The following is a 27,117-nucleotide window of genomic DNA, read 5'->3' on the forward strand; positions in this document are numbered from 1 at the left end:
GAAAAGAACTCCTCACAGAGAAAACAAACTGCACTGTGTTCCTAATTAGTAGTGGCAGCAACAAAGAACAAAAACCTTAGACCAGAAGTCCAGTGTTTGATCTGGAGAACTTCACGTGTGTACTCCGCACAAAGTAGCATATTGCTTCTGCAGCGTTAAACTAAGAACCTGTTTTTCTCTCTCCAATTCTGTTACGTGGCTCTCAGTCTTTGTGTTGGCCTGCCTTTCTCAGGGACACACTTGCCACTGCTTCCCATTGCACTGGTTCCTTTTGTATTATACATTACCAGAAATAGACATTTATATAGCCTGCCAATCTATCTTTCTATTCCCCACCCCCAAATGATTCTTAATGTTTCAGGTGTTCAAATTTGTCTCCAAAAAAAAGAACATAGGAGCAAGTTTCTCTTAGAAGCTGGGTACCTCTCCCAAATTTAATATCCTGGGTACCTCTCCCAAATTTTCAAAAGATATCCCTAATCATAGGATACAACTGACATAAGCAGTGATCCCTAGAGCTGGCTGTGCATCTGAATGAGCTGAGCTGCTTGCTAATTTCCCATTTTCGTTGTTGCTACAGAGAATTACTGATATATTTCGGGGGGGGGGGGTGGGGTCTGGTGGGTTGTGTACATATAAACCCTAGGAACTAAACAGGACGGCACTCAGAAAATTATGAAAAATGAAGGCAGTGACAGTCACATGCTTTAGCAATTGTTTTCAGTTAAGGCATATATCAAATGGTCCTAATGTAAATGTCCATGTGAAGGGTGATGACTTTAGCACAGTTATTCAGTAACTGTTTATAGAACATCTATTTAAGGCAAGATAAAATGCTAGGAGCCCTGAAAAAATACAAAGATAAATGATTCCTTCTTCAAGGAGCAGAGATTCAATGTCATCAAAGTAGTATTTACAGACCTAGGTGTCCAAAGATGGGTGGTGAAGGAAAGCATCCTGGAAAGAGCCACATGCTCCCACAATCGTACAGGATCACTATGGTCCCAAATTTACCAATAATAGCCCAAGCTTGGGGTAAGAGAGCTGTGACTGCATGCTGGTTGTGCCATTTGCTGAGTTCATGATCTATAATAATGAACCTTCCTAAACCTCCGATTCTTCCTCTGAAAAAATGGGGTAACATCCCTTCCTTGTAAGGTTTTTGTCAGAAAACCTGAGATAAAGCATGTAAAATGCTTCGAAGCATACTGGATAGTGTTCACTACCGTTAATTCACATACTAGACTTCCACTCCTCCCCTGCACATCCCCCACACCCACACCAAACTGCATTACTCAACATTTCACCAAGACTCTAGGGCACTTCCTCCCTTTGCTTTTGTTCGTCCTTACACTCTCATAGCTGCAATTTCACTTGCTGAAATGCTATGTACAAATACAGTGTCAGTTCCCTCACTCTGTCACTCCAGTTTATTGAAAACCTCCCCACAGAAGGAGTAAGGAGGGGAAGTAGACTTCAGAGCATTTATTACAGTATAATTCACTTATTTCCTAGGTATTTGTTTAATGTCTGTCTCCCTTATTAGTGTGTAAATTTTGTGGAAGACTCCACGTCTGTTTTGTTCATTTTTATAATCTCCTTAACAGGCAATGAGTTAGCATTTAATATTTGTTGAATACACTAAATACAGAATAAGCGGACTAATGAACAAATATATAGCCAAAGGAACAGTGCACAGATGATGATAAGAACAAAAATTAGTTTTGTAGGAAACTTTACCTGATGATTAAGTGTTGAGAAAAATGAAGAGGAGATGTGAGAGACAAAGCTAGAGTAAAAAAGTTTGTAGGGTGAACTAAGTTTTAGTGGTGGGAATGAAGACTAAGAAGCAAAATGAAGAGGTATCTAAGAAGTTAGGAAACGATCAGGCTTTTGAACCCAAGGAGTAAATGTGCATCTCACTGGACTTCAAGATGTACCCACTAGTTAAAATCTATTTATAATGTATAATAATAAATAGTATTGCTTATATTACCAAATAATTATTAAATAATCTATATATAATGTATAAAAATACATTAATACATTATAACAGCAGGGAACTTCTGAATTTACATGTAAGTGCAAGGAATTTGAAGGGTAGGTAGAAATGTGTAAATGTCCAGCAACTGGTTTGATATGGGCCCTAACACAGAGGTGACAGCTCAGGAATAAGGGCAATATGTCAAGTCCTGGGAGGGATGCAAAACCTTCACATTATGTTTAGCTAAGAAGGGCTGAGAGAGCTGAGATGGTGAGGGGAGAAATAAGCCAGCAAATGGTGCACATGCACACTCTTTAATAAGATAATATAACTCGGGGTCACACAAGTCAGGGGAGGGGATACATAAGAAAGAGCACCACTGACGATGTCCAATGAGGTTAAGAAGTCACAATGGATGTGACCTCTTACTTGTTTACTTAAAAACTATGTGTGAACCTCAAAAGAGAAGTTTCTCTAAAGTGGCAGGGCACAAAGCTAGGAAACAAGGGGTTGAAGTGAGAGGTGGTGACGAAATGGTGAAGGTAGAGAAGTGACCCACATTTACCAGGAGTTGGGCATGAAGAACAGCAGCTTGAGAGGAAAGAGCGTTATGAAGATCATCAACAAACTCTTGTTTCAGACCTATCTTTCAAATAAACAAATTTCCATAGTAGAAATCGAGATTGGGGAACAGATAACTGATGATAAAGGATATAAGAGACAATGGCCTCTTAGCTGAATTAATATGGAAAGAAAGAAAGGAACATCTTTCTACCTGACCATCAGAAAAAAGGAAAATTAGTGAAAATAAAAAGACATTTTGAGGTGAAGATGACACTTAAGAAGCTCAAATCGTTCCTTGGCCTTGATATGCTCAGGGAGTTGGGTCAAGGAACAAAGTCATGAGTTGAGAACGCGGGGATAAAATTGAAAAGCAAAAGCAGCAGGCAGTGAACTGGAAAACAATCACTGCTCAGTCTCTATATGGGGTGCAAAGACAGTATCCCTTTCTTAGCATTAATATTTTCAGGGAACTCATGATAGGTGTTACTATAGTAGTCTTCAAATAGGACAGGCAGAGGCATTTTAGAAGCTACTATTTTTCAAGAGCCTACAAGATTTGTTTACATCAGTTTTTTATACAAGTAGAAAATGCAGGCTGGCACGGTGGCTCACACCTGTAATCCTAGCACTTTGGGAAGCCGAGGCAGGAGGATCACCTGAGGTCAGGAGTTCGAGACCAGCCTGGTCAACATGGTAAAACTCCATCTCTACTAAAAATACAAAAACTAGCCAGGCGTAGTGGCAGGTGCCTGTAATTTTAGCTACTCGGGAAGCTGAGGCAGGAAAATCGCTTGAACCCGAGAGGCAGAGGTTGCAGTGAGCCAAGATCGTGCCATTGCACTCCAGCCTGGATGACAAGAGCAAAACTCCATCTCAAAAAGAAAGAAAAAAGAAAGAAAACGTAGAAGCCTTCAAATAGCAATTTATAACAAATGAGAATAAAGTCAACCTAAGAAAATATACCAAATATTTTCAAAAGTATCAATGATTTCTGCTTTCAACTTGGTGTTTAAACACCCTCAAGTTGCACAGTTGTAAATAATATTAATAATCTAAGATAAGCACCCAAAACTTACTTGTTTATTCCCTCAAGGATACAGTTGTTGGACAAGGAAAAGCATCAACTGGAGAGTCTATTACAGGAGATGTCAGGCTACCTCTTTTACCCTAGTCCACCTGCTGCTATTGAATTGAATGTGTCATCTCCCCTATAAACTAAGTTCTAAAAACCTCATCCTTTAGATCAATTACTTTCTTTCTCCAGATACTATCTTACACTCACAGAGACTTAATAGATAAAGAAACTAGAAGCATGCATGCCCAAAACCCTGGCAGGCTTGTTGTACTACATTAATTAAAACATGTCTCTTGAGTCAAATGTCCTTAGAAAGAAGAAATGGAGTTAATGGAATTGAGGTCTGCTCTAATTCATCTTTATTTCTTTAAAATAACTAATTAGAAATTTTGCCAAAATGTGTGTGTGTTGACAAAGATGTGATAATGATGGTAAGATGATCAGAGCTGTGTATTCTCCTTTCACCTTATTCACATTTTCTGAGATTTCAACAATGATTCAATTATCATAGAATTTTAAAATTACTAATGTCCTTAAAGAAAAATGAAAAAGATCTTACTCAGAATAAGCTTTCTTTCTTCCAAACACTAATAAAAAACAGATGAAGTAGATGTAATTCCTTCTGATAAAACAAAATATGGCACTTCATACTTCCCAGTACTCCCTAATTTTGTATGCTCTACTTCAAATGCAAATCCAGTATATATCCGGAAGTCAACTGCACACAGCAACCTATCACATCTCTAAGAAAAGCAGTAAAAACCAGTCTTCAGAAACAATAAATGCATTTAGTTAAAATTTTTAGCTTATTAAATAACTCTTAAAAGATGCCTTAAAACACTATTTCTTTCAGCTGAATCTTTCAATATACCATACTATTTTGTTTGGAATAAAACAAGTTCATATAAATGTTTCATCAGGAATAAGCCTCGAGCCTGGGAGGAAGAATGGATGTGCACATGGATGAGGAAACTGTTACAGGAATGAAGATATTAAAAGGTTTTTTTTTTTTCTTTTATCATTAGTAACTATACACAAAGTGGAGTATATTTTCTGTAAATCAAGAAAATAGGAGGCTGATTTAACTAGATTTGTATATGAAATCTTTATTCTACACAGCTTATAGTTCACAGTATGACTGATATTTATATATACTGGTCCTCTATTTACAAGCAAAACACTTAAGACTGGGATGTCAGATAACTAGGTCACAAGACAGCATTCTTTTTTGCAAAATATTTCAATGCCCAAGACTCGTTATTTTTGGAACCTGTTGATATCTAACCTAAATTTCTGTATTCCAATGAATAAAGCCAAGCTAGCAGACATGACTATGCACTGCTTTAAAACACACGCCCTCAAACAAAATATTCATCAATGTCAAAATGACCACATATAGAACCAGAGACTACTAGAACTAAAACAGCCTAAGAGCTAATCAAATGTCATAATTATATTTCTATCCTCCTGCCCAGTTCCAAAAGACTACAGGTTTCAGAGTAATCCCATTTGAAGCAAACATTTTCAGACAAGCAGACTACCTTTAGTAGACTTGGTAAAATAAAAACCAATTAAGCTACTTAAAAGTAAAAACTCTGTTCATTTTTCTAACTCATCTCAATCATACAAAATAACCAAATCAACCAAAATTAGCTCTGTTCCCAACACTAACACAAATAACTACAAACTGTATGTGTTGATGTTATTTACTAACGAGATTAAAGTATATATAACTTGTTCTGCTTCCATTCATATGAATATGTACTTCTGTTACTGAGTTACTTTTCACTTAAAGATTTGTGTCACTTTCAGCATTAAGTGGTCTAACTGGCAGCCTTCCTCCAATGAAAAAATGTTATCAGAGGTGGTTCGTAAATAGGTATGTGGTTGTGAGTTAGAAATCAGAGGAAAGATAAAGTTAATTTAGATCAAGAACTGAAGCCCTTCTTTTAGCCCTCAAATCCCTACTGTTAGCCCTTCTAGAAGTTTAGAAATATAAGTTCTCAATAAGGTAGTATAAGTAACCTAAATTAGTTTTCCTTTAATATGGCAGATTGATTTGTTAAAAATAATCATCATTTTCTTGTATAAGCCTTGTTTGATCTGACGGTCTTAGAAAAAGCATCAAAAACATCCTTCAGCATTTACAATTTGTTGTAAAGGCAAGTATGGTGCTTATTTTACTGAAAGACGTACAGCCATCCCATACATGAGATTCACCTCTCACTCCTGGGCCTCTTAGTGGGAGAGGAGTTGAGGAGAGGGCATGATAGGGAAGATTCTCAGGTACAGAAATTCACAAATACAGATTCTAGGACTAACTAGACAGCACAGGTCAGAATGGGGTCTCCATCTAACTTCACCGCTCTGCTCCTCAGTTCCCTTCATCCAGAGAATGAGGATGATAACTACTTCAGAGAGTAGTTGAGATAATAAAGTGAGTTAATTCATGACAGTATAAGAAATTAAATATTGGCAACTATTATTTGAAGTACATATGGCATAAAAGCTCTTTTTAAAATTGTGGGTCTCTGACAAATAAGGAAGGTGGAGATTTGTTTACCACAGAAGTCATATTTTAAAATAACAATAAAACTCTTTCCGAGAGTTTAATACCAAACTAATCCCTTTAAGACGACCAACATTTGGGGATTATTACATGCCTGAAATGACTGATATTAATAGCTTCAAGTTCTAAATGGCAACAAAATTCTTATATCCATTTAAATCAGTGGTCCTCACATTTGAGTGTACTGAGCATCAATGGAAGGCTCACTAAAATATAGATGCAGGGTGGGGCACCCCAGAGTTTCTGATTCACTCAGCTTGGTTGGTGCCCACAAATGTGCATTTCTAGCAAGTTCCCAAGTGATGCAGAGCTGCTCCTCTGCATTTTGAAAACCAATGAAGATATTTAACATGTAAAGATATAGACAAACACTCAAAATGCAGAAGAAATAACCAAAACATGTGTTCACAGCAAAGGCACCAACACAAATGATTTCCACTGATAACAGAAAGACATTGCAGTTTGAGATACCAGGGGTGCGTGTTTCCGCAAAGCAATATTTACATAAAGTTAAAGCAGCAAAACACTTTGCCCTTCAATCTCACCCCTAACATATTTTTTGCCCTTTTGGTTTCAAAGTTAAATAATTATAAATAATTGTGATACAAGGATGCCTTAATTTAATGTTATATTTTCCCAAAAACTCAAAGGTAAAGAAACAAACAAACAAACAAAAACTGTTTATATTTAAATTCTATTCAAGAAAAGCACAAAGGACACTGTAAATAATAAGCCTGGCAATGGATACAATCACTTTTCTAATGTAATTTTGGAATCTGCTAATTTATAATAGAAGGAAGCTGTTTCACCTACAAAGGAGTTAATCAAACACAGGTTTAAAATAATGACATTATTAACCAAGGAAAAAACAAAGGGCCAGAGACTTAACATCTCTAACCAGCACGCATTTTGAGTTAACATAATTACTTGTTAGAAGAAAATACATCACCCAGTGTTGTACACAATATATTTCAGATAAATTAACCACCCAAGAAAGCAAGCTTAAAATCTTCTCCAGGAAGCAGACTGCGAAGGTTTGATCTCAACTTGGATTTATCGTTTGCAGAGAAAATAACCATAACTCGAAGTTATAAACCATCAACTCTATAGCAGGTTTCAGCAAAAAGCCACAAGATTTTAAATTGCTTTTTAAAAGATGACTTCTCAGCCATCCTCATCCCACATTTCCTGGGAAATAAAAGCAGAAGTCCTAAAAGAGGAGAGAGAGAAATTCAGTGTCTGCATAGCTTTGAGTCCAGTGTCTGAAGACAATCTCCGATTGTAAAGCCCTCTCTTCCTCTCCTTCTATTTCTCTATAGAACACTCAAGACTTTACTGATGAAAACTCAGGAAATTCTCTATCACAAAGAGGTTTGGCAACTAAACTAAGACATTAAAAGGAAAATACCAGATGCCACTCTGCACGTTGCAATAACTACTATTTACTGGATACATTCAAATCCTCCAGAATCAACGGTTATCAGGTAATGTTATTTCTACAAATACTTGACAAATATAGGTATTTACACTCTGATATGTGTGTACATTTTTGTCCAAGTTTCTCTTAAAATTGTAAACCTTAATAACTATCAATGCAAGCATGTATTTGGAATAAAAATTAAAATTAAAATAGAAGTCTAACTAATGTCAGAGACAACTGTTAATTAACCTCTTCATTAAGAAAAATTATATAAAGCATAGAAATAAAATATAAATGGTCTTAGTTACCTTGCCTCAAGTATAAAATGAGATTTAAATACAGATAAAGGGAGCTGAAATTCTCAATGTCAAGAATACTTGTTAAATAACTTAAAGATTAAGCAAAATGTATATTCACAAAGTCAAATTTCCAAAAGTGTCAGGGATGAACTAAGACCATACAGTAGTAGCAGGGAAGGTTAAAATCATTGATCTTATATTACAAAATATTAGGTTTTGTTTAGTATTATTTTAAAGTGCTAAATAGGTGAGGAGATGTTGAAAATTGAAGCCATACTGTGACATGATTCTTAATCATTTTCTTTCCATAGTTAAGGATAGAAAGGAATTCCACGGACATTTTGGGAAATTTAAGTGCTACATTCATTTATCTAAATATATCTTACATGAAAGTTATTTTTTTAAATTTGTTATTTGTACTTTGAATATATCTCTGATTAAGAATATTTTATGTAGAATCAATTTCATTTATCTCTGGTGAAATAAAAAGATTACAAACATCATTTCAAATTTCTAAGATGTAGATGCCACATAGCATATTCGAATCACTTGTTAGTTTTCTTTACAGCTGTCTATTGTGGTAATAACCTATATCTTATTTTAGCTACCATTACACACTCCACAAATCTGGAAAGTATGCCCTGTTTTGAGGAATGCCAACTCATGACCATATATACACAGGCCATTTCTGTCTCTCATTTTTTTTTTTTTTTTTTACTGTTTTAAAATGTACACTGAATGATATTCAAGAAAATGTATGCAGCAACTTCAAAACACTGAGCAAAGTTGGAAATAAGATATACACGGGTTAAAATATTTGAAGCAGAATAATGAATCTCTGTGAGGCCAATTTTTGAATGAGTGACTGGGCAATACAGAGGCAGGAATATCTTCCAAATATAAAGAAAAAAGGTTCAGCTTTTTTTTTTTTTTTTTAAATGATTCAGTATTTTATTTATTTAATAAGTTTCCCAAGAGTAGTTTATACCAATTTCTTCCCCCTTTTTACTACTTTAGGATTCTAATGGGCAATTATCCATCATTTCTCTCTCAAATGTTTTGACGGTACTACAGGAAAAGAAGCTCAGAAATAAGGATGGTGGGGGAAAAAAGACTGTGAATAGAAACCAAAAAGCTAAAAGGCATGGAGGGGAAGCTAGAGAAGAGTAAAGCACAGCCCCATTATTTCTCTTCTAGCTTTTGCATATAAATATGAGTGAGCTCTGAGTCAAAATGTGCTTTAAGAGGGAAATATTCAACAAATAAAAAAATACTAAGCATCTATAACTTCACATATTATACTTCACATCATTTCTCTTCAGCAGAGATGCAGTATTTGCTGCAATGAAATATTTTGGGATTCCGTTTTCTGTGTTCCTACTAACTACTACAATGAAGATGAGAAACCTCAACTTTCAGAGAAGGCTGTGTCCAAAAAAGTTACACACAGAGGTAACAGCAACAGTAACTACCTCAGGCTGAAAATAACCATCCTCTCTCTTGTTCTCTAGGTAACCAACAAGAAATGCAAGCCATCGACAACCTCACGTCTGCGCCTGGGAACACCAGTCTGTGCACCAGAGACTACAAAATCACCCAGGTCCTCTTCCCACTGCTCTACACTGTCCTGTTTTTTGTTGGACTCATCACAAATAGCCTGGCGATGAGGATTTTCTTTCAAATTCGGAGTAAATCAAACTTTATTATTTTTCTTAAGAACACAGTCATTTCCGATCTTCTCATGATTCTGACTTTTCCATTCAAAATTCTTAGTGATGCCAAACTGGGAACAGGACCACTGAGAACTTTTGTGTGTCAAGTTACCTCCGTCATATTTTATTTCACAATGTATATCAGTATTTCATTCCTGGGACTGATAACTATCGATCGCTACCAGAAGACCACCAGGCCATTTAAAACATCCAACCCCAAAAATCTCTTGGGGGCTAAGATTCTCTCTGTTGTCATCTGGGCATTCATGTTCTTACTCTCTTTGCCTAACATGATTCTGACCAACAGGCGGCCAAGAGACAAGAATGTGAAGAAATGCTCTTTCCTTAAATCAGAGTTTGGCCTAGTCTGGCATGAAATAGTAAATTACATCTGTCAAGTCATTTTCTGGATTAATTTCTTAATTGTCATTGTATGTTACACACTCATTACAAAAGAACTGTACCGGTCATATGTAAGAACAAGGGGTGTAGGTAAAGTCCCCAGGAAAAAGGTGAACGTCAAAGTTTTCATTATCATTGCTGTATTCTTTATTTGTTTTGTTCCTTTCCATTTTGCCCGAATTCCTTATACCCTGAGCCAAACCCGGGATGTCTTTGACTGCGCCGCTGAAAATACTCTGTTCTATGTGAAAGAGAGTACTCTGTGGTTAACTTCCTTAAATGCATGCCTGGATCCGTTCATCTATTTTTTCCTTTGCAAGTCCTTCAGAAATTCCTTGATAAGTATGCTGAAGTGCCCCAATTCTGCAACATCTCAGTCCCAGGACAATAGGAAAAAAGAACAGGATGGTGGTGACCCAAATGAAGAGACTCCAATGTAAACATATTAACTGAGGAAATACGTCAATCTCTTTGCGTTCAGAACTCATTAAAGCAAAGCGCTACGTAAAAATATTAACTGACGAAGAAGCAACTGAGTTAATAACAATGACTCTTAAAACAAGTAATAGAAGATTTACAAAAGCAATTTTCATTTACCTTTCCAGTATGAAAAGCTATGTTAAAATATAGAAAACTAATCTAACCTGTAGCTGTATAGTATCAAAACAAATGACATCCAATTGGCATGCTGCATGCAAAACTACACAGAATTCACGTTTTGCAGAGTTTTGCCAAATGAGTAATCATATAATATCTACCGTAATGTTTAAAATACATTATTGCTCACGATTTTATTTCTTCATAATCAACTAAGGAAGAATTATCAATTGGATACAATCTTCTTACCAAAAATGACACTTAAAATGTATATATATCCTAGCCCCTAACCAAATCCTGACCTATTGGGATACTTATAAAAATTTGAGTAAGTGGGATACACAAAGAATAATAACTATTAACTTTTAATTATGAGCAAAAACCTAAGGGTTAAATTTAAACTAATTGAAACTGTATTTGATTGGACTTAATTTTTTTGTTTATTAAGAAGACACTTGAAGAAGACCTTTACAATAAAGAGAAGAAATATCAAAGTCATTAAAATAAGGAGAGTTACTTTTATGATATTCTAACACTAAACAATATAGAAATATTTCGTTAATTCTAGAGAAACTAGTTTTACTAATTTTTTACAACCTCAATAATACCATCATTGACACTTACCTTTATTAACTAGCTTCTAGAAAATACCTGCTAATTAGGTTAATGAACATTTTACGTTATTAAAAAAAATTAATTAAATATGATTACAAAGTTGCACAGCATAACTACTGAGAGGAAAGTGATTGATCCATTTGTAATTATTTGTACTGGTGTGTATAAAATACAAAATTTACATTAAACTCTAAATCACTCTTTGGTGTAAATTCTTTGTTGAAAGATATTAGATACCATGACACACCTTACCATATACAACTACATCGAATCCAGTTAAGAAAGAACTAATGCCAACACTTTTATTACATGTTATTGTGCAAAGTCTCTTCTAAGGATGACATCTCATTTCAATAAGTTCAAATGTAAATGATAAAACAGGTCAGACTTATGACATGCAGTCTAATTCTACACAAGACATATTCGCTATTTTAACATAAACAAAACATATAACACATGTGGAAGTTTACATCACTTATCTCAATTTTGTATGATCCTCAGAGGTGACTCTCAAAGGAGGAACAGATATCAACACCTAAATATAATGTCAGAAGAAATAAAAGGGTGTATTGTTGTATAAAGTTCACTGAACTTTAATAATAATCACTTTTATCGAAACCCTCCACAACCTCTGCTGAGTTCTATTTCAGTACGAAGCTGAACTCATTTAACTACTAAGTGGTATTTATTTCCAACCAGCCACATTTCCTTCTCTGGCACCACTAAAAGTGAGCACTTAGTGTCAATGGAGGTATAGGGACAGTTCATATAGTATATAACCTATATACTGCTGGGATAAACAGCACTAACAATTTCTGCTATGTAGACTAATACAGTTCACTCTAAAATCATATGCATAAATTTATATGTTCTATAGGAATACCAGGATATTTGAGGTAGAAGATAATCTAGAGATCAACTAATCTAACCTTCTTCTTTTGCATATAACAGAAATGAAAGGCAGACTTATCCCTCCACCCATCCAAGTCAGGGGTAGAGGCATGGATTGAAATCGACTACTTCACAGTGTCATGGAGGTCAGATGTTGGGAGACTGCAGAGTGGACACAAACTACCCCAAAAATCTTTGTCACTGAGATGACAATTTCCACAAGAAAGGAAATAAACAAATGTTAATAGTAATATGGTATTTTAGTAAAAATAACTGAAAGTATTTGGAATTACTTATGTTTCATGGGTATGTATATATGCCATAGAAATTTTACATAAAACTCTAAAATCACACTTTGCTGGGATTTCTTTATTCAGATAACTTAGACATCATATACTCCTACATCAAACTAAACCCATTAAAAACAGTGTGAGAGTATTTATGGATTGCTCATTATACATAAAACACACCACTATCTCTAGTTTTTGGCATATTAATATACACATTAACCCCACATTTCACAGTTTTTTGATTTTTTTCTTTGGAGATGGAGTCTCGCTCTGTCGCCCAGGCTGGAGTGCAGTGGCCGGATCTCAGCTCACTGCAAGCTCCGCCTCCTGGGTTCACACCATTCTCCTGCCTCAGTCTCCCAAGTAGCTGGGACTACAGGCACATGCCGCCATGCCTGGCTAAATTTTTTTTTGTATTTTTAGTAGAGATGGGGTTTCACAGTGTTAGCCAGGATGGTCTCGATCTCCTGACCTTGTGATCCGCCCACCTCAGCCTCCCAAAGTGCTGGGATTACAGGTGTGAGCCACCACGCCCGGCCCACAGTAAGTTTTATTTTTTTAAATGAAGCCAAATTCTGTAGACTCAGGTCCAGACGTGAGAAGTTCAAAAGATGAGACAACAAAATGTAGTCTTGACCATAACCTCAGTGGCTTACAAGTCCTAAAGGTATTGGTTATTGACAGTTTTTCTCAGTGATTTCTTACAGAAAAGGTCTAAAGCAGGTGTTGGCAAACTATAGCCCACAGGCCAAATCCTAGCCCACTGTCTAGTTTTGTACAGCTTGGGATTTAGGAATGTTTTGTTTTCATTTTTGTTTTTAATTATTACGGATACACGATAGCTGTACACATTTATGGGAGTAGAATGACAGTTACCAGAGAGTCATGGGGAAGGAGGGTTATAGGGACTGGTAAATGAGTACAAAAATACAGTTAGTGAGAAGGAATAGTATCTAGTGTTCCATAGCACAACAGGGTGACTACAGTTAAAAATAATATATTGTATATTTCAAAGTAACTCAAAGAGTGGTTCCTAACAGAAAGAAATGAATGCCTGAGGTGATGGATATCCCAGTTACCCTGATTTGCCCATTACACACTGTACACTTATGTAAATAATATCATTTGTACCCCTTTTCAAATGTTTGTGAGGAAAAAAATCAAATGAATAAAATTTCATGCCGAATGAAATTTATATGAAATTCAAATTTCAATGTCCATAAATAAGGTTTCATTGTAACACAACTATTCAGGTTTTATCTACGGCTGCTTTCATGCTATGACAGAGCTGAGTTGCTTTGATGTAGACTGCATGGCTCACAAAACCGAAGTATTTTCTAACTGGCTCTATAAACAAAAGAAGACTGGGGAACCTGGCACAGGCTCACACTTGTAATCCCAGCACTTTGGGAGGCCGAGGCAGGCAGATCACCTGAGGCCAGGAGTTTGAGACCAGTCTGGCCAACATGGTGAAGCCCTGTCTCTACTAAAATAATTCAAATTAGCCAGGCATGGTGGTGGGCACCTGTAGTCCCCGCTACTCAGGAGGCTGAAGTAGGAGAATCGCTTGAACACAGGAGGGTGCAGTGAGCCGAGACCCAGCCACTGTACTCCAGCCTGGGCAACAGAGTGAGACTCCATCTCTAAATAAATAAATGAATAAAAATTTTAAAAGAAGACTGCTTCTCCCTGGACCAGTACTTTAAAAACAGGCAAAAAAAAGGCTTTTGGGGAAAAAAAAAAAAAAAAACCTCTCTTTTTGTACCTAGGTGTTTCAGTCGTTTTTTCACTGAAAACATCTGATCCCTATTCACTGCCAACACTCAAGGTGTGATTACAATACTGCCAGTGGGAACTAAAGATGTGGAAATACACTTAATTAATAATCAATAGGCAGTGAGAAATCACCTGATTTTTTTTTTTTAATGGAGCAAGAGCATGAAAAGGCAATTTCCAGGAGAAATACAAATGGCAAAAAATATGAAAAAACACATATCATCAATAAGGAAATAAATTTATATTTATATTACATGTATTTTTCACTTACAGGTTTCAAATTAATTTAAAATTTTTTTTTCTTTTTTTGAGACAGAGTCTTATTCTGTCACCCAGGCTGGAGTGCAGTGGCATGATCTCAGCTCACTGCAACCTCTGCCTCCCGGGTTCAAGCAATTCTCTGCTTCAGCCTCCTGAGTAGCTGGGATTACAGGCACCTGCCACCATGCCTGGCTTATTTTTGTATTTTTAGTAGAGACAGGGCTTCACCATCTTGGCCAGGCTGATCTTGAACTCCTGCCTTCATGATCCACCCGCCTTGGCCTCCCAAAGTGCTAGGATTACAGGCGTGAGCCACCATGCCTGGCAAAGAATCCCACTCCTAATGGAACTATAAATTGGTACAATCTTTCTGGAAAACTATTTGAAAATATCATTTAATATTTTGACAAATAACTTTTTCCTAGAATGACTGAGTCAATAATCCTTCTTCTAGGAAACTTCCTACAAATATGTTAGAAAAAATGCTTAAAAATATATGGACACATACATGCTCTATAGCATTGTTTTTAATAGAGAAAAACTATTATTGTAAACAAACTACATGCCCATCAGTTGCAGCTTAACTATGTTAAATGTATGTAGCATAACTGACTTTAAATTTGATTGGCATGTCATTAGAGATATGCAGATCAAAACCACAATGAGACACCATCTCACACCAGTTAGAATGGCTATTATTTAAAAGTCAAAAAATAACAGATACTAGTGAGGTTGTGGAGAGAAGGGAACACTTATATACTACTGGTGGGAAAGTAAATTAGTTCAGCCACTGTGGAAAGCAGTTTGGCTTTTCTCAAAGGACTTAAAACAGAATTACCATTTGACCCAGCAATCCCATGATTGGGTATATACATAAAGGAATAGGCATCATTCTATCATACAGACACATGCAAGTGTATGTTCAACACAGCACTATTCACAAAAGCAAAGACATGGAATCAACCTAAATTCTCATCATTGGTAGACTGGATAAAGAAAATGCGGTACATATACACCATGGAATACTATGCAGCCATACAAAAGAAAGAGATCATGTCCTTTGCAACAACATGGATGAAGCTGGAGGCCATTATTCTAAGCAAACTAACATAGGAACAGGAAACCAAATACCACATGTTGTCACTTGTAAGTGGGAGCTAAACACTGAATTTATATGGACACAAAGAAGGAAACAACAAACACCAGGACCTACATTGAGGGTGGTGGGAGGAGGGTAAGGACTGAAAAATTACCTAGCCGGTACTATGCTTATTACCTGGGTGACAAAATAATCCGTACACCAAACCCCTACAAAACACAATTTACCTATGTAACAAACCTGCACGTGTACCCCTGAACCTAAGTTAAAAAAAAAAATCAGGTCAGTCTACATGTACTAACATGGAATGAAACAAAAATCCAATATGTAAATAAATGTAAATATATTTGTACAAGTATAATGGCATGTATATGTAAGGGGTACTAACTTTCACTTTCTATTACATATGTTTGTATTTCAATTTTTAAACATATAATTTCCTTTTATAATAAAAATGTGAAATATTAAATGTTTCAAATAGCAGTGAATTTATTGTCTATCTCTAGTTACACGTAGATATTTTCTACTATTGTTCTTATTCAGAAAAATAGATTGCTACATTAATAAAAAGTGTAACTTATTTCAGCTTATTATTACCACTTTTAGTTTACCACTTTTAGTTAGTCTTGTATGGAATTTTTAAAACAATTTCACATAATCTGACAAAGTACTGTGGGATACTTTGATGGGAAGTAAAAGTCTTTTCTAAGAGTATAGAAGTATAGGAGTTCCTACTTCAATTTTCATCCCAAATGAAAGCAAATACTTCCTCATCTTTTCACATATTATTTATATGGTAATGGGCCTTGGACTGTCTATTTTGATCCAAATGAGAAATCCCAAATGAGACTACAAATGGAAATAGTAGTTTATTCCTATCTGGCTAAAGACTGATTTCTGGACTTTTCATTTTATCTTCTTTGTATCCCTTCTGATCACACTGCTTTCACTCAATTTACGTTGGCAGAAAGTTTCACAAGTCCATTAAACTTTGTGGCTGATTGTTTCCTTCTCACACATCAGGAACTTACAGGTCAAGCACTCCAGAATCTGGCAAACAATTCCATTGTCACCCTATCTATGGCTTACTCGGAGGCAGGGAGTGAGGCAGGTTCCAAGCATGGGCTCTGGAATTAGACCCACCATGTGACTTTACAGCAGGTTTGGGTTGCATGATTCGGGGAAAACGGCTTAACTTCTGCATTCCTTTTTTCTCTTCTCTAAAAATGGGACCAATCTCTGGGGATTGTTAAGGATTAAATAAGATAATATAATCACTTAAAACAGTATAGCAAGTGAGACTTTACTGATTTTTAACTACATATCCTTAGAGCCCTATAGGATCTTAAATGTTTAGTTTATACCCATTTGATAGTCTTCTAGCTTCTGGGATCTTTCACTGTATCTTCTTTGATCCTTCTCTCCTTTCGTGAGACATCACCATACATATGCACAACATTCCAATTGTCTTTCAATTTCATTTAACAAGAAACTTACATGATACCTACCACATGACAGACATTATTCTAATCACTAGTGAATGTTCACTGGTTTTATTCTTTTAACAACAGTGTAAAGCAAATATTATTACTTATTTTATTGTAAAGATAAGGCAACCATTTCATAGTGAGCATAAGCAGCTTACCTAAGGTCACAAGAAAAGAAAGAATTGGAAAAAAGAATTGAGCCCAGGCACTCTGGCGCCTAGCCATTCTGCTGAGCAGTTCTCAGCTGTGCCCTCAAGGGCAAAAGGTCTCCCCAGCAAGCAACCGTACTCCTGCAAACTAAGGAAAAATCAGCTAATACATAAGAAGCACAAACATATAGAAATGAATGATCTATTGGATATTTACTGTGGTCAAACACTTTGACATCTAGCACATTTAAGAGAATCTATTTCCATAACTCTAGAAACAGGCACCATAAGTCAGTTCCTCTTTGCAAAGTTTCCCACACTTCAGTGTTTTGAAATTTGACCAAGAAGTGATTTCCAGTGTTCAGATTATGAAATTATCCTGCAGAGAATTTCTCTTGTTTAAAGAAAAACGATTCCAGATCTTCCTTTAGATTACGGATCTGGGGCTACAGGAAAATTTACAATTAATTTTGCAGGTTAAATTTCTCTACTTAAGAAATAAAGGATTTTTTTTTTTTTTACCTCTACTGTAGCAAACAAAAAGATATACATTTATGTTTAAGACATACATGTATGTTCCGTTACATTAGTGAAATCTTGAATTTATACTCCCATGGATTAATTTATTTCAGTCAAAGAGAAATTTTTCAAACTGTGCCATTATTGGGTAGTCTAATCAAAACTATTGGACATTGTATTGCCCATATTTTAAAATGTCCAGGGGTATATTAAATTTTTATTCTCAGAATCCAAAGCCAAGCCACCCAAAACTTTGTGATCAACCAACACTACAGTCTCGTCTAACTCCATGGTAACACTTGTGGCAAGAAACATGAAATGAAACTCACCACGGAGAACTCCACATCCTCCATAAGATCTCCTAATTTCTGCTTTTCCTATGCCTACCTGGCAAGTGGATTTCGGCCAAGGACAACTTTCTTTATGCAAAAGCACCAATACATCTTTCCAAACTTGAAGAGAGTTAAAGGAAAAAATGGACAGATATTGGCCCAATGTTGATTGATGAAATTCCTGAAGCCCTCTGCACTCATAATATACAAAGTACAGAAAAGATTTCCAAAAATGGCCCTCTACTAAGTGAAAGAGTATAATATCTCTAACCGGGTTTGCAATTCACTCCCATGGCAATGGGACTAAAAGTCACTAAAAGTGCCTCCTACATGTCAAGCACTATTCCAAGCAATCAATTCATTCTTAATAACACAGTGAGGTAGATGCTATTTTCAAACCCATTACACAGATGAGGAAATTGAGACTCAGAGCTGTTGAATCATTTGTCTATAATCTAATCACAGTTAACTGGTGGAACTGGGATTCTAACTCCAAAAATCTGGCTCTAATAGACTTCACCTCTTAGAAAACGTCATGTTAACTCTCAGAGATCTCAAAACCAGAAGACTAAGACAAATATCTACAAAAATAAATGTACTGTCCTCCTGAACACAAATTACTTGAAAATCCAGTTTACAAGGATACAGAAGATTATTCTGTCCGATTTTAGGTGGTCTTATTCTCCTACTTGATTGTAATATGGGACTGTTTTCTTCATGTTTCTACTTCCCACTATATACAAGAGGCACTCAAAAACTTCACTGAACATGCAGATCAAGAAGATAAACTTCAAGAAAGTTATGATGAGGAAATTTAAAGATAATTGCAAATAAGCTTCTTTATTCAAGTCACAGATTAACAGTATGAAAATTTGAACTAAAAGAGAGTATTAGCAAATGGCCCAAAGGTCTGAATATGAAGAGGTTCTCATGGGTCACATTACATAAGTAAAAATAAGGAAGGAAATCCACTATAAGAAAGCAGAACATTTGCTTCACATGCTCTTTTGTAAACTGAACTAATGACTGCCGCAAGAAGAAGACACAGAGAACTGAGTATCCTCCCAAAGGTGAATTTCAATTTTTATTATGAGTGTGCTTGCTTATATAAAAGGCAGAATATGCTTAAGGGAAAAAAGTGCTTTAAAGTTAATATTCTACAAACCATAGTTTATGAGCATAAGAAATTACATAATTTACAGCAATCTGATGTATTAGTAACAATTAATGATGTATTATTATCTCTTAAACAGTGTTTTGTTTTATGGCTAACAGTAGTACCTGTGAATGAGGTAGAACCTGTTATTTGGATTTCACAAGGATGTGAAAGTAATGATACTGTTAAAAGTACCAAAAATGTATTCTATGCTTTAAAAATTCTAGCCAGAAAACAGTATTTTCCTTCTCAATACATCTATTGAAAGTGTTGGATAAATGCAGGATGTTAATATGCTATAAACCTAAAGTCTGTTTTTAAAAAATAGCATTTGAAAATCATGAAGGGATTTTTGTCTTCTTTTGTTTGTATATATGTTTATTGGTAACAGGTGATGTTGGAAGCAATGAACACCACAGTGATGCAAGGTTTTAACAGATCTGAGCGGTGCCCCAGAGACACTCGGATAGTACAGCTGGTATTCCCAGCCCTCTATACAGTGGTTTTCTTCACTGGCATCCTGCTGAACACTTTGGCTCTGTGGGTGTTCGTTCACATCCCCAGCTCCTCCACCTTCATCATCTACCTCAAAAACACTTTGGTGGCCGACTTGATAATGACACTCACGCTTCCTTTCAAAATCCTCTCTGACTCACACCTGGCACCCTGGCAGCTCAGAGCTTTTGTGTGTCGTCTCTCTTCGGTGATATTTTATGAGACCATGTATGTGGGCATCGTGCTGTTAGGTCTCATAGCCTTTGACAGATTCCTCAAGATCATCAGACCTTTGAGAAATATTTTCCTTAAAAAAACGGTTTTTGCAAAAACGGTCTCAGTCTTCATCTGGTCCTTTTTTTTCTTCATCTCCCTGCCAAATATGATCTTGAGCAACAAAGAAGCAACACCATCGTCTGTGAAAAAGTGTGCTTCCTTAAAGGGGCCTCTGGGGCTGAAATGGCATCAAATAGTAAATAACATATCCCAGTTTATTTTCTGGACTGTTTTTGTCCTAATGCTTGTGTTTTATGTGGTTATTGCAAAAAAAGTATACGATTCTTATAGAAAGTCCAAAAGTAAGGACAGAAAAAACAACAAAAAGCTGGAAGGCAAAGTATTTGTTGTCGTGGCTGTCTTCTTTGTGTGTTTTGCTCCATTTCATTTTACCAGAGTTCCATATACTTATAGTCAAACCAACAATAAGACTGACTGTAGACTGCAAAATCAACTATTTATTGCTAAAGAAACAACTCTCTTTTTGGCAGCAACTAACATTTGTATGGATCCCTTAATATACATATTCTTATGTAAAAAATTCACAGAAAAGCTACCATGTATGCGAGGGAGAAAGACCACAGCATCAAGCCAAGAAAATCATAGCAGTCAGACAGACAATATAACCTTAGGTTGACAATTGTACATAAGGTTAACCTCTATTTATTGATGAGACTTCAGTAGATAATGTAGAAATCAAATTTAATGAATAAGAAAAGATTGGAATAAATGCTCTCTTACATTATCCTAGTGTACAGAAAAGATTACATAAATTTTAACTCCACATACATCTATTCATAAGCTGAATGAACCATTACTAAGAGAATGCAACAGTACACAAATGGCCACTAGAGGTCATTATTTCAAGAGCGTTTCACTTTAACACTTTGGAAAAGATTAAGGAGAATGTACATCCCTACAAACCTCCCCTCCAAACACCTTCTCACATTCTTTTCCACAATTCACACAACACTACTGCTTTTGTGCCCCATAAATGTAGATATGTGCTGGAAAAAAAAAAAAAAAAGCCAAACTCCTGAAGTCCGTTGTTGAAAACTGCAGCCAGCGGTTGAAAGGGATGCAGATTTAAAGAGTCTGAGGAACTGAAGTGGGTCAGCAAGACCTCCAAAATCCTGGGTAAATGATTTTCTCCTTACAATTACAAACAGCCTCTTTCACATTACAATAATATACCATAGGAGGCACAAGCACCATTATTAAGCCTCTTTGCTTACACCTTAAGAGTGTACAATTCAAGTGTAAGAATGCTGTGTTAACTATTCTTTGGAATTCTCCTTTTGTCCAGCAAATATTCTAATGATGGTTAAACATGCCACCACTCAGCAATGCCTTCCTGGCATTGCCACAACCCCTATGCCCCTGCCCCACCCTCCTGGTTAAAAATAATTACTTCTACTGTTTGGGTGTGTGATAGGGTTCTCAGTGCAGATCCCCCTTTTCTAGTTAGCTATATTCTTGACTGTATCCCCTAAAAATGTTAAAGCTTCTTGAGAGACAGACATGCCAGGTTTTCTTGGTATCTCCCACAATACGCCCTCCAGTCCATGGTCTACAGATGTTTAAATAGAATTGCTGTTCTCGATCCACACAAAGATGGAATTGCCGACCCATAATCAGTAACATCCATATTGGGAGCTTTTTCAAAGGATGGTGACCTGTTTGTACTTATTTACCTTGGTACTTTTTCTTGCATCCTTTTGTGATTCAAAAAATAAAACGCAGCTTTCTGAAATGATGGATAAGAGTCTACATCTTCTAGAAAAAATACAGGAAGGAGTAGTTAAGCTCTGTAAATGTGCCATGAGCTCCAACACGAACATCATAAGGTGAAGCCCACGTTTTCTTCCATGGCCTCAACGACCCTAGAACTTGCCTACCTTTCTGGCCTTACCTCCTAGCTACTTACCCATCTCTTGAACTTTATACTCTTGTATACATTTCTAAGTTTCAGAAAATGCCATGCTCCATTCTGGGACTACACATGTATATTTCCCTCTGGTGCACCTGGAAGACTCTTATCCATCTGTGAAACCCTATGTTGCCATCAAAAAATACTACCTGGCCAACATCCCACCATCACCTCAAACCCAATCACCCCCTCCTCTGTATGCTGTCACACCTATATTAATAAACTTATCACACTGCATTGTAATTATTCCCTCACCTTTGTATCTACTCTTTTAATAACCGATGTATATTTTTGAAAGGAGAGATTGTTTCATTGTGCAATCAATAAATGTTTGATAAAATAAAGCCCATTTGGTTTATTTTATGTATTAGAGAAGCAAAAGGGAAGCCAATTCTCATTGATCTTTTTATTATCCAAAGACAATATAAATTTATTGAAATGAAAGCTCAAGCTCTCTCCAGTTACTCTCCCATAACATGTATGTAGGGCCTGAAAATTGTGGTGCTACTGGGTTCAGTAGTGAATGATCATGACAATAGCAGATCATGGAATAGCCAAATGCAAAGTTTTAAAGCTACTGACAAAATCCTTTAGCTATGTACTATTGATAATGGTTAAGTAAAATGTGTAATTGTAGCATGTAAGAATCACCTTTAGAAAGTAAGTACTCTTGATGTCTGATCATCATTCTCTCAAATAAAGGAATTAAATAATCATTACTACTAAGGATGTCATCAAATCTGTATTACCTCTACTAAGTACATTACACAGTCACAAGTAGACTATAATCTTGTAAATAACTGCATCTAAGCTACCTTTGCTAAATAGTGAGGTATGTTTTGTGGGGTAACCTATGTATTTTGCCTCTAATGACATTTTCAATCTCTACTTAATGTGGGTACACCTAAAGTATACAATTTTTAGGAAAGATCTTTCAAGATAAATTCCAAAAGCAAATCTGTCATCCATAAATACAAACACTTCATTCCATTATAATATTCCACTCAAAGCAGAGTGCCTGATCTGTAGAATAAAATAATCTATTGTATCAAGAACTTGGTGAAGAGGCATGGTAGAGATATCTTAAAATCACATTCACAAAATGAAGAACTTCCTAAACTAGCAATCACAAACACTAAGTTCTAAAATATTTTTAAAAAAACAAGATGCTACAATATAGCCATAAATGATATACCACAAAGAATAAAAGAAAATAGTAGCTTTGGATAGAATAGGTAAGCTCAGAATACAAAAGCTTTTCATCAAAAATTAAAATGTAATTACTTTTATAAATAAATAGGATAAGATCTTCCCAATAACTTTCAAGAAAGAGCAGGGTTGAAGGGAGTGCAGTTCCCACACATGGCAGAATTCTTGAGAAACCAAGGAAAGTAACTGTAAAGTGGGAAGGATGAGGCAGAGAAGGAGTGAGAATTCTCAACTCATAGAAGCCAAAAGGTAGATAAAGTCATTATCTCATAATTTTAAAAGAATCATTCAATCTTATTAATCCCATTATTTATTACATTCCATATCCACTTAAAAGCTTTTCCTTTCATAACTTTCCAAGGTATTCTTTCTAAAATACTTAAACCTTACCCTGACATAAACTGTATTCCTTCAGCAAGTGAACAGATCAAAGTTCACACGGATCTTAGCAGAATATCCAGAGCAAAAAAACCCAAAGCCAGTATTATCTATTATTTAAGAAAAAACATACTTAGAAGACAGTAGCCCTACTAAGGAAAGTGCAGAATTTACAAATCATTGGAAGTACCCAGAAACATATCTCAATATTTGAAATTTTACATAGAAACCAAATGTAGGTAATATGAATACAGAACACATCTGCTATATTAGTTTGCAAATTTTAGTGGCTACCAGAATCAGCTGGAGGGAGTCTCAAAATACAGATTGTCAGATCCATCAAAACGACAAAAGCAGTACATCTGTCTCCTTTAATAATCCCAGGCAGGCTATGAAATGCTTATTATCTTCATTTTAGAGATCAAGAAGTTGAGAAACAGAAAGGCTAAGTAACTTGCATGAGGTCACAGAGCTTGCCATCTGCAGGAATGGGGCTTTAATTGAGACGTGGCTTCTAAGCCCATATTCTTAACCACTGTATTTACAACCTCACATCTAATTTTCTCAAGAGAATTCACAATTCCAGTTTCCCATGCTATAATTCCTGTTATTTACAGAACTTCCGTAGCCACCCCCATGCTCCCTGACCCCACAAAAACAATACATTTCTGTGTGGGTAGTAACCAGCCCAGATGCTGCCAGGTCTTAAGCCCTGACCTAGAGGCTAACGAGAACCTCCCAGGATCTTACCCAAGCAGCTCACACTCATTTCCTGAATGCCTGCTGTGTGCCAGGCTCTTTACAAAGATTATCATCTTTCTAATTCTTACTACAATCGTATGAGACAGATACTACCAGGTTCTCCAGTTAAAAACAGGAACAATACTGAAGCACAAAGTAAACATACACCTTGCCCATGGTGCACATCACTCACCAACAAATGGGGCAGAGCTGGGACTGAAACCCAGGTAGGTGATCTCAAGACCAACACCTCAACTGCTCTGGTCACCACCTCTCTGTCATGTCAGACTTAGCAAAATTCCTCAAAGGCCCCACTAGGGAGAATGAGGAGGAGGTTTCTTAGAGGGGAAGAGAGAAGTCTCAACATGAATGGGCTTCAACAACCTTGGGGGTATGAATGATGCAATCGCGGCACCTACGATTACTTCAGGGGTCCCTCCAGCACTTGAGAGCTCAGGGGGAGTAAAATCCCCAAGAGTGGATTCATTTGTTCATTTAGCCAGTCATTCCTTCATCACCAACTTGAGTACAGGACCTTTTGTGTCTCTAGAAGGTGAACACTGGTAAGGAACACAGATGATTATGACTCGAGATGTGGTAAGAGGTGTGAGAGACACACCACAGAAGTTCAAAGGAATAGGTAATTAATTCCACATGGAGAAAATGAAGACGGGTTCACAGGAGATGGAAATTTGAACTGGAACTTGAAGAAAACAGAGCATTCAAAAGGGAACCCTCCGGCACAATGAGCAGTTTCAAGGCAGGCTCAGGTAGGGGTGGAACTGTGTTGTGGTTGGACCCTCGTGAGGGTTGCAGGGGGCCTGAGCCTACACCACATGACATAGGGAATACATTTGGGACAAAGATGCAGGACTGTACAGCTAAGCACTGTACTGGGACATCTAGTCTTCACTAATGAGTCACTGAAGGTTTCTAAGGTGAAGAACCACATGTTCTGGGCTGTGCTTTAGGAAAATCAATTGACCAGCTATAGGATGATTCTAGACTGAAGGAAGAGCCAGTGGGGCCAGGTTAATTAAAGAGGTCTTCCATGTATGCAGGCAAGAATCATGGGGAAAACATCTGACATGGACCTTCCAGACATTCTCAGGAAGAGAGGTTTTAAGGTCAGAGTCCAAGACCATTGAAAGTGGGGGACTCTATGTAAAACATGTGATTAATATGTAAAACATATTAGCAATGGGATCCATAATGCCTCCACCCCCTTCTCCTCTAATTGAGGGTTGACTTCTCTCAGAATCGTTAGCTTGAATGATTTGCTAGGTCATCATCACAGAAGCAGATTTGGGGTATGCTCCATTTGAGGCATCAGTGAGAGAGGTAGGGTCAAAGAGCCCACAGCTGGGCCAAAACATGGACCTTGGCCCCAAAAATAGAAATAGACTAGAGGTGGAGGGAATAGTCTTTTTTGAGACAGGGAGAGAAAAAGGAACGAGATGAGAACCCCAGAGGCCATACTACACAAGTCTCGTGGTCAGAACAGACAGAAGAGGAACAGGGGATGATGCCTTGCAACTGGGAGGGCAGGTAGTGTTAGCGAATTAAAAGAAGAAACAGGAAGTCCAGTGTACTGAATACCAAGGAACAAGAGAGATTCAAGGAGGAAGGGATAGCCAAAAGAATCATACACTCTAAAGAGGTCAAAAGTGATGAATCTACAACTATAAGGTCAATGATAACTCTAAAATGGAGGTGGGGTGACCTCCAGTTTGTGAATGAGAAGTGAGGAAGAAGAAGCAACTATTATCTTCCCATAATGGATAAGTCAGTTTAAAAGAGTTCCATGGGGGGCCAGATGCAGTGGCTCACACCTATAATCCCAGCACTTTGGGAGGCCGAGGCAGGTGAATTGCTTGAGCCTAGGAGTTTGAGACGAGCCTAGACAACATGGTGAAACCTCAACTCTATGAAAAATACAAAAAAAAAAAAAAAAAATTAGCTGGGTCTGGTGGCGTGCACCCGTAGTCCCAGCAACTCCGGAGGCAAAGGTGGGAGAATCACTTGAGTTCAGGAGGTTGAGGCTGCAGTGAGCCATGATCACACCACTGCACTTCAGCCTGGATGACAGAGCAAGACCCTGCCTCAAAAGACTTCCATGGAGAAACAAATCAGCTTTTATATTAATTAGGCTTTTCCCAGGGATTTCTATGAACATGTAGAATAGTTATTTCCTACGCTATGATGTGCAGAGTGAACATGCTCCATGTGAAGTAGTAAACAGAGAAGTACAAATCAAATAGTTGGGTGTAACCACACAGGCAAGAGAACCCAGCCTTGGTCAGAAATTGAGTGTACCACTATTTTCAGTATCCATGTAACCTGGGTTTCTGCTTCCTCGCCTCTGTTCTCATTCTAATATGAAGTCCTTATAGAAAAAAATAAGATGGGAAGGATGGCACGGGGAGAAGAGATGCGGACACTAAGAGAAAATGGCAGGAATGGAAGTTGAGACAGTTGCGGGGAGTGATAAAAGGGAAAGAAAAAGGCAAGATAATATGAAAGAGAAAGGAAACTAAATTTAAAACTTAAAGAAGTAAACCAGTTCTTTAAAAATTACATAACTTGCTGAGCATGTGAACTTTTGCCACTCTTGTAATACAACTCAAACTGACAAATATAACGTGCTGAGGCATAATAATAGAACGTCCACCTTTATTTTTAAGCTTCAGTTTAAACGTTAAATGTTTGTATATGACTTTACTTACCGGTGTCGATCTTAAGTAATTGTATCTAATGTATTTCTGAAGGGTTTTATAGCTTTGAGTTTTTTTTAATATTAGCTTTATGTATTGACTTTATATCATATATACATATAATGTCACTGGTCTTTAAATCTTTGTTTTTGTTTTTTTATTCTATTTAACTGCACA

The 27,117-nt window shown here is 36.7% G+C and overlaps 3 protein-coding genes across 4 annotated transcripts in view; 2 read left to right on the forward strand and 1 right to left on the reverse strand.

Annotated features, from left to right (window-relative positions):
* Positions 1-11,435, forward strand: part of P2RY12 (purinergic receptor P2Y12) — a 46,080-nt gene extending 34,645 nt beyond the window's left edge. The window contains exons 2-3 of one of the 2 annotated variants that reach the window (XM_025376279.1): positions 7,512-7,676; positions 9,423-11,435. In XM_025376279.1, the coding sequence (XP_025232064.1) occupies positions 9,437-10,465 (1,029 nt within the window). In that variant the 5' untranslated portion in view covers positions 7,512-7,676; positions 9,423-9,436 and the 3' untranslated portion in view covers positions 10,466-11,435. Of the gene's footprint in view, positions 1-7,418; positions 7,677-9,422 lie in introns of those variants that run through there. The other variant, XM_025376280.1, reaches the window with a different exon arrangement.
* The window catches only part of MED12L (mediator complex subunit 12 like), a 342,999-nt gene that overhangs the window by 86,642 nt on the left and 229,240 nt on the right, over positions 1-27,117 (reverse strand). The gene's annotated exons all lie outside the window — the stretch shown is intronic.
* Positions 19,043-20,828, forward strand: P2RY13 (purinergic receptor P2Y13). Its single transcript, XM_025376278.1, has 2 exons — positions 19,043-19,111; positions 19,589-20,828. The coding sequence occupies exons 1-2, from the start codon at positions 19,064-19,066 to the stop codon at positions 20,603-20,605; spliced, it is 1,065 nt and encodes a 354-aa protein (XP_025232063.1). The 5' UTR covers positions 19,043-19,063; the 3' UTR covers positions 20,606-20,828.

The sequence above is a fragment of the Theropithecus gelada genome, chromosome 2 (assembly GCF_003255815.1).
Source record: "Theropithecus gelada isolate Dixy chromosome 2, Tgel_1.0, whole genome shotgun sequence".
In the NCBI taxonomy this organism is placed as follows: domain Eukaryota; kingdom Metazoa; phylum Chordata; class Mammalia; order Primates; family Cercopithecidae; genus Theropithecus; species Theropithecus gelada.

Excerpts from the sequence above, each read along its gene's own strand:
- P2RY13 (XM_025376278.1), top strand. The coding sequence starts at position 19,064 with ATGACTGCCGCAAGAAGAAGACACAGAGAACTGAGTATCCTCCCAAAG. Across the intron at positions 19,112-19,588 it reads AACTGAGTATCCTCCCAAAG|GTGATGTTGGAAGCAATGAA; the intron begins GTGAATTTCAAT and ends TATTGGTAACAG.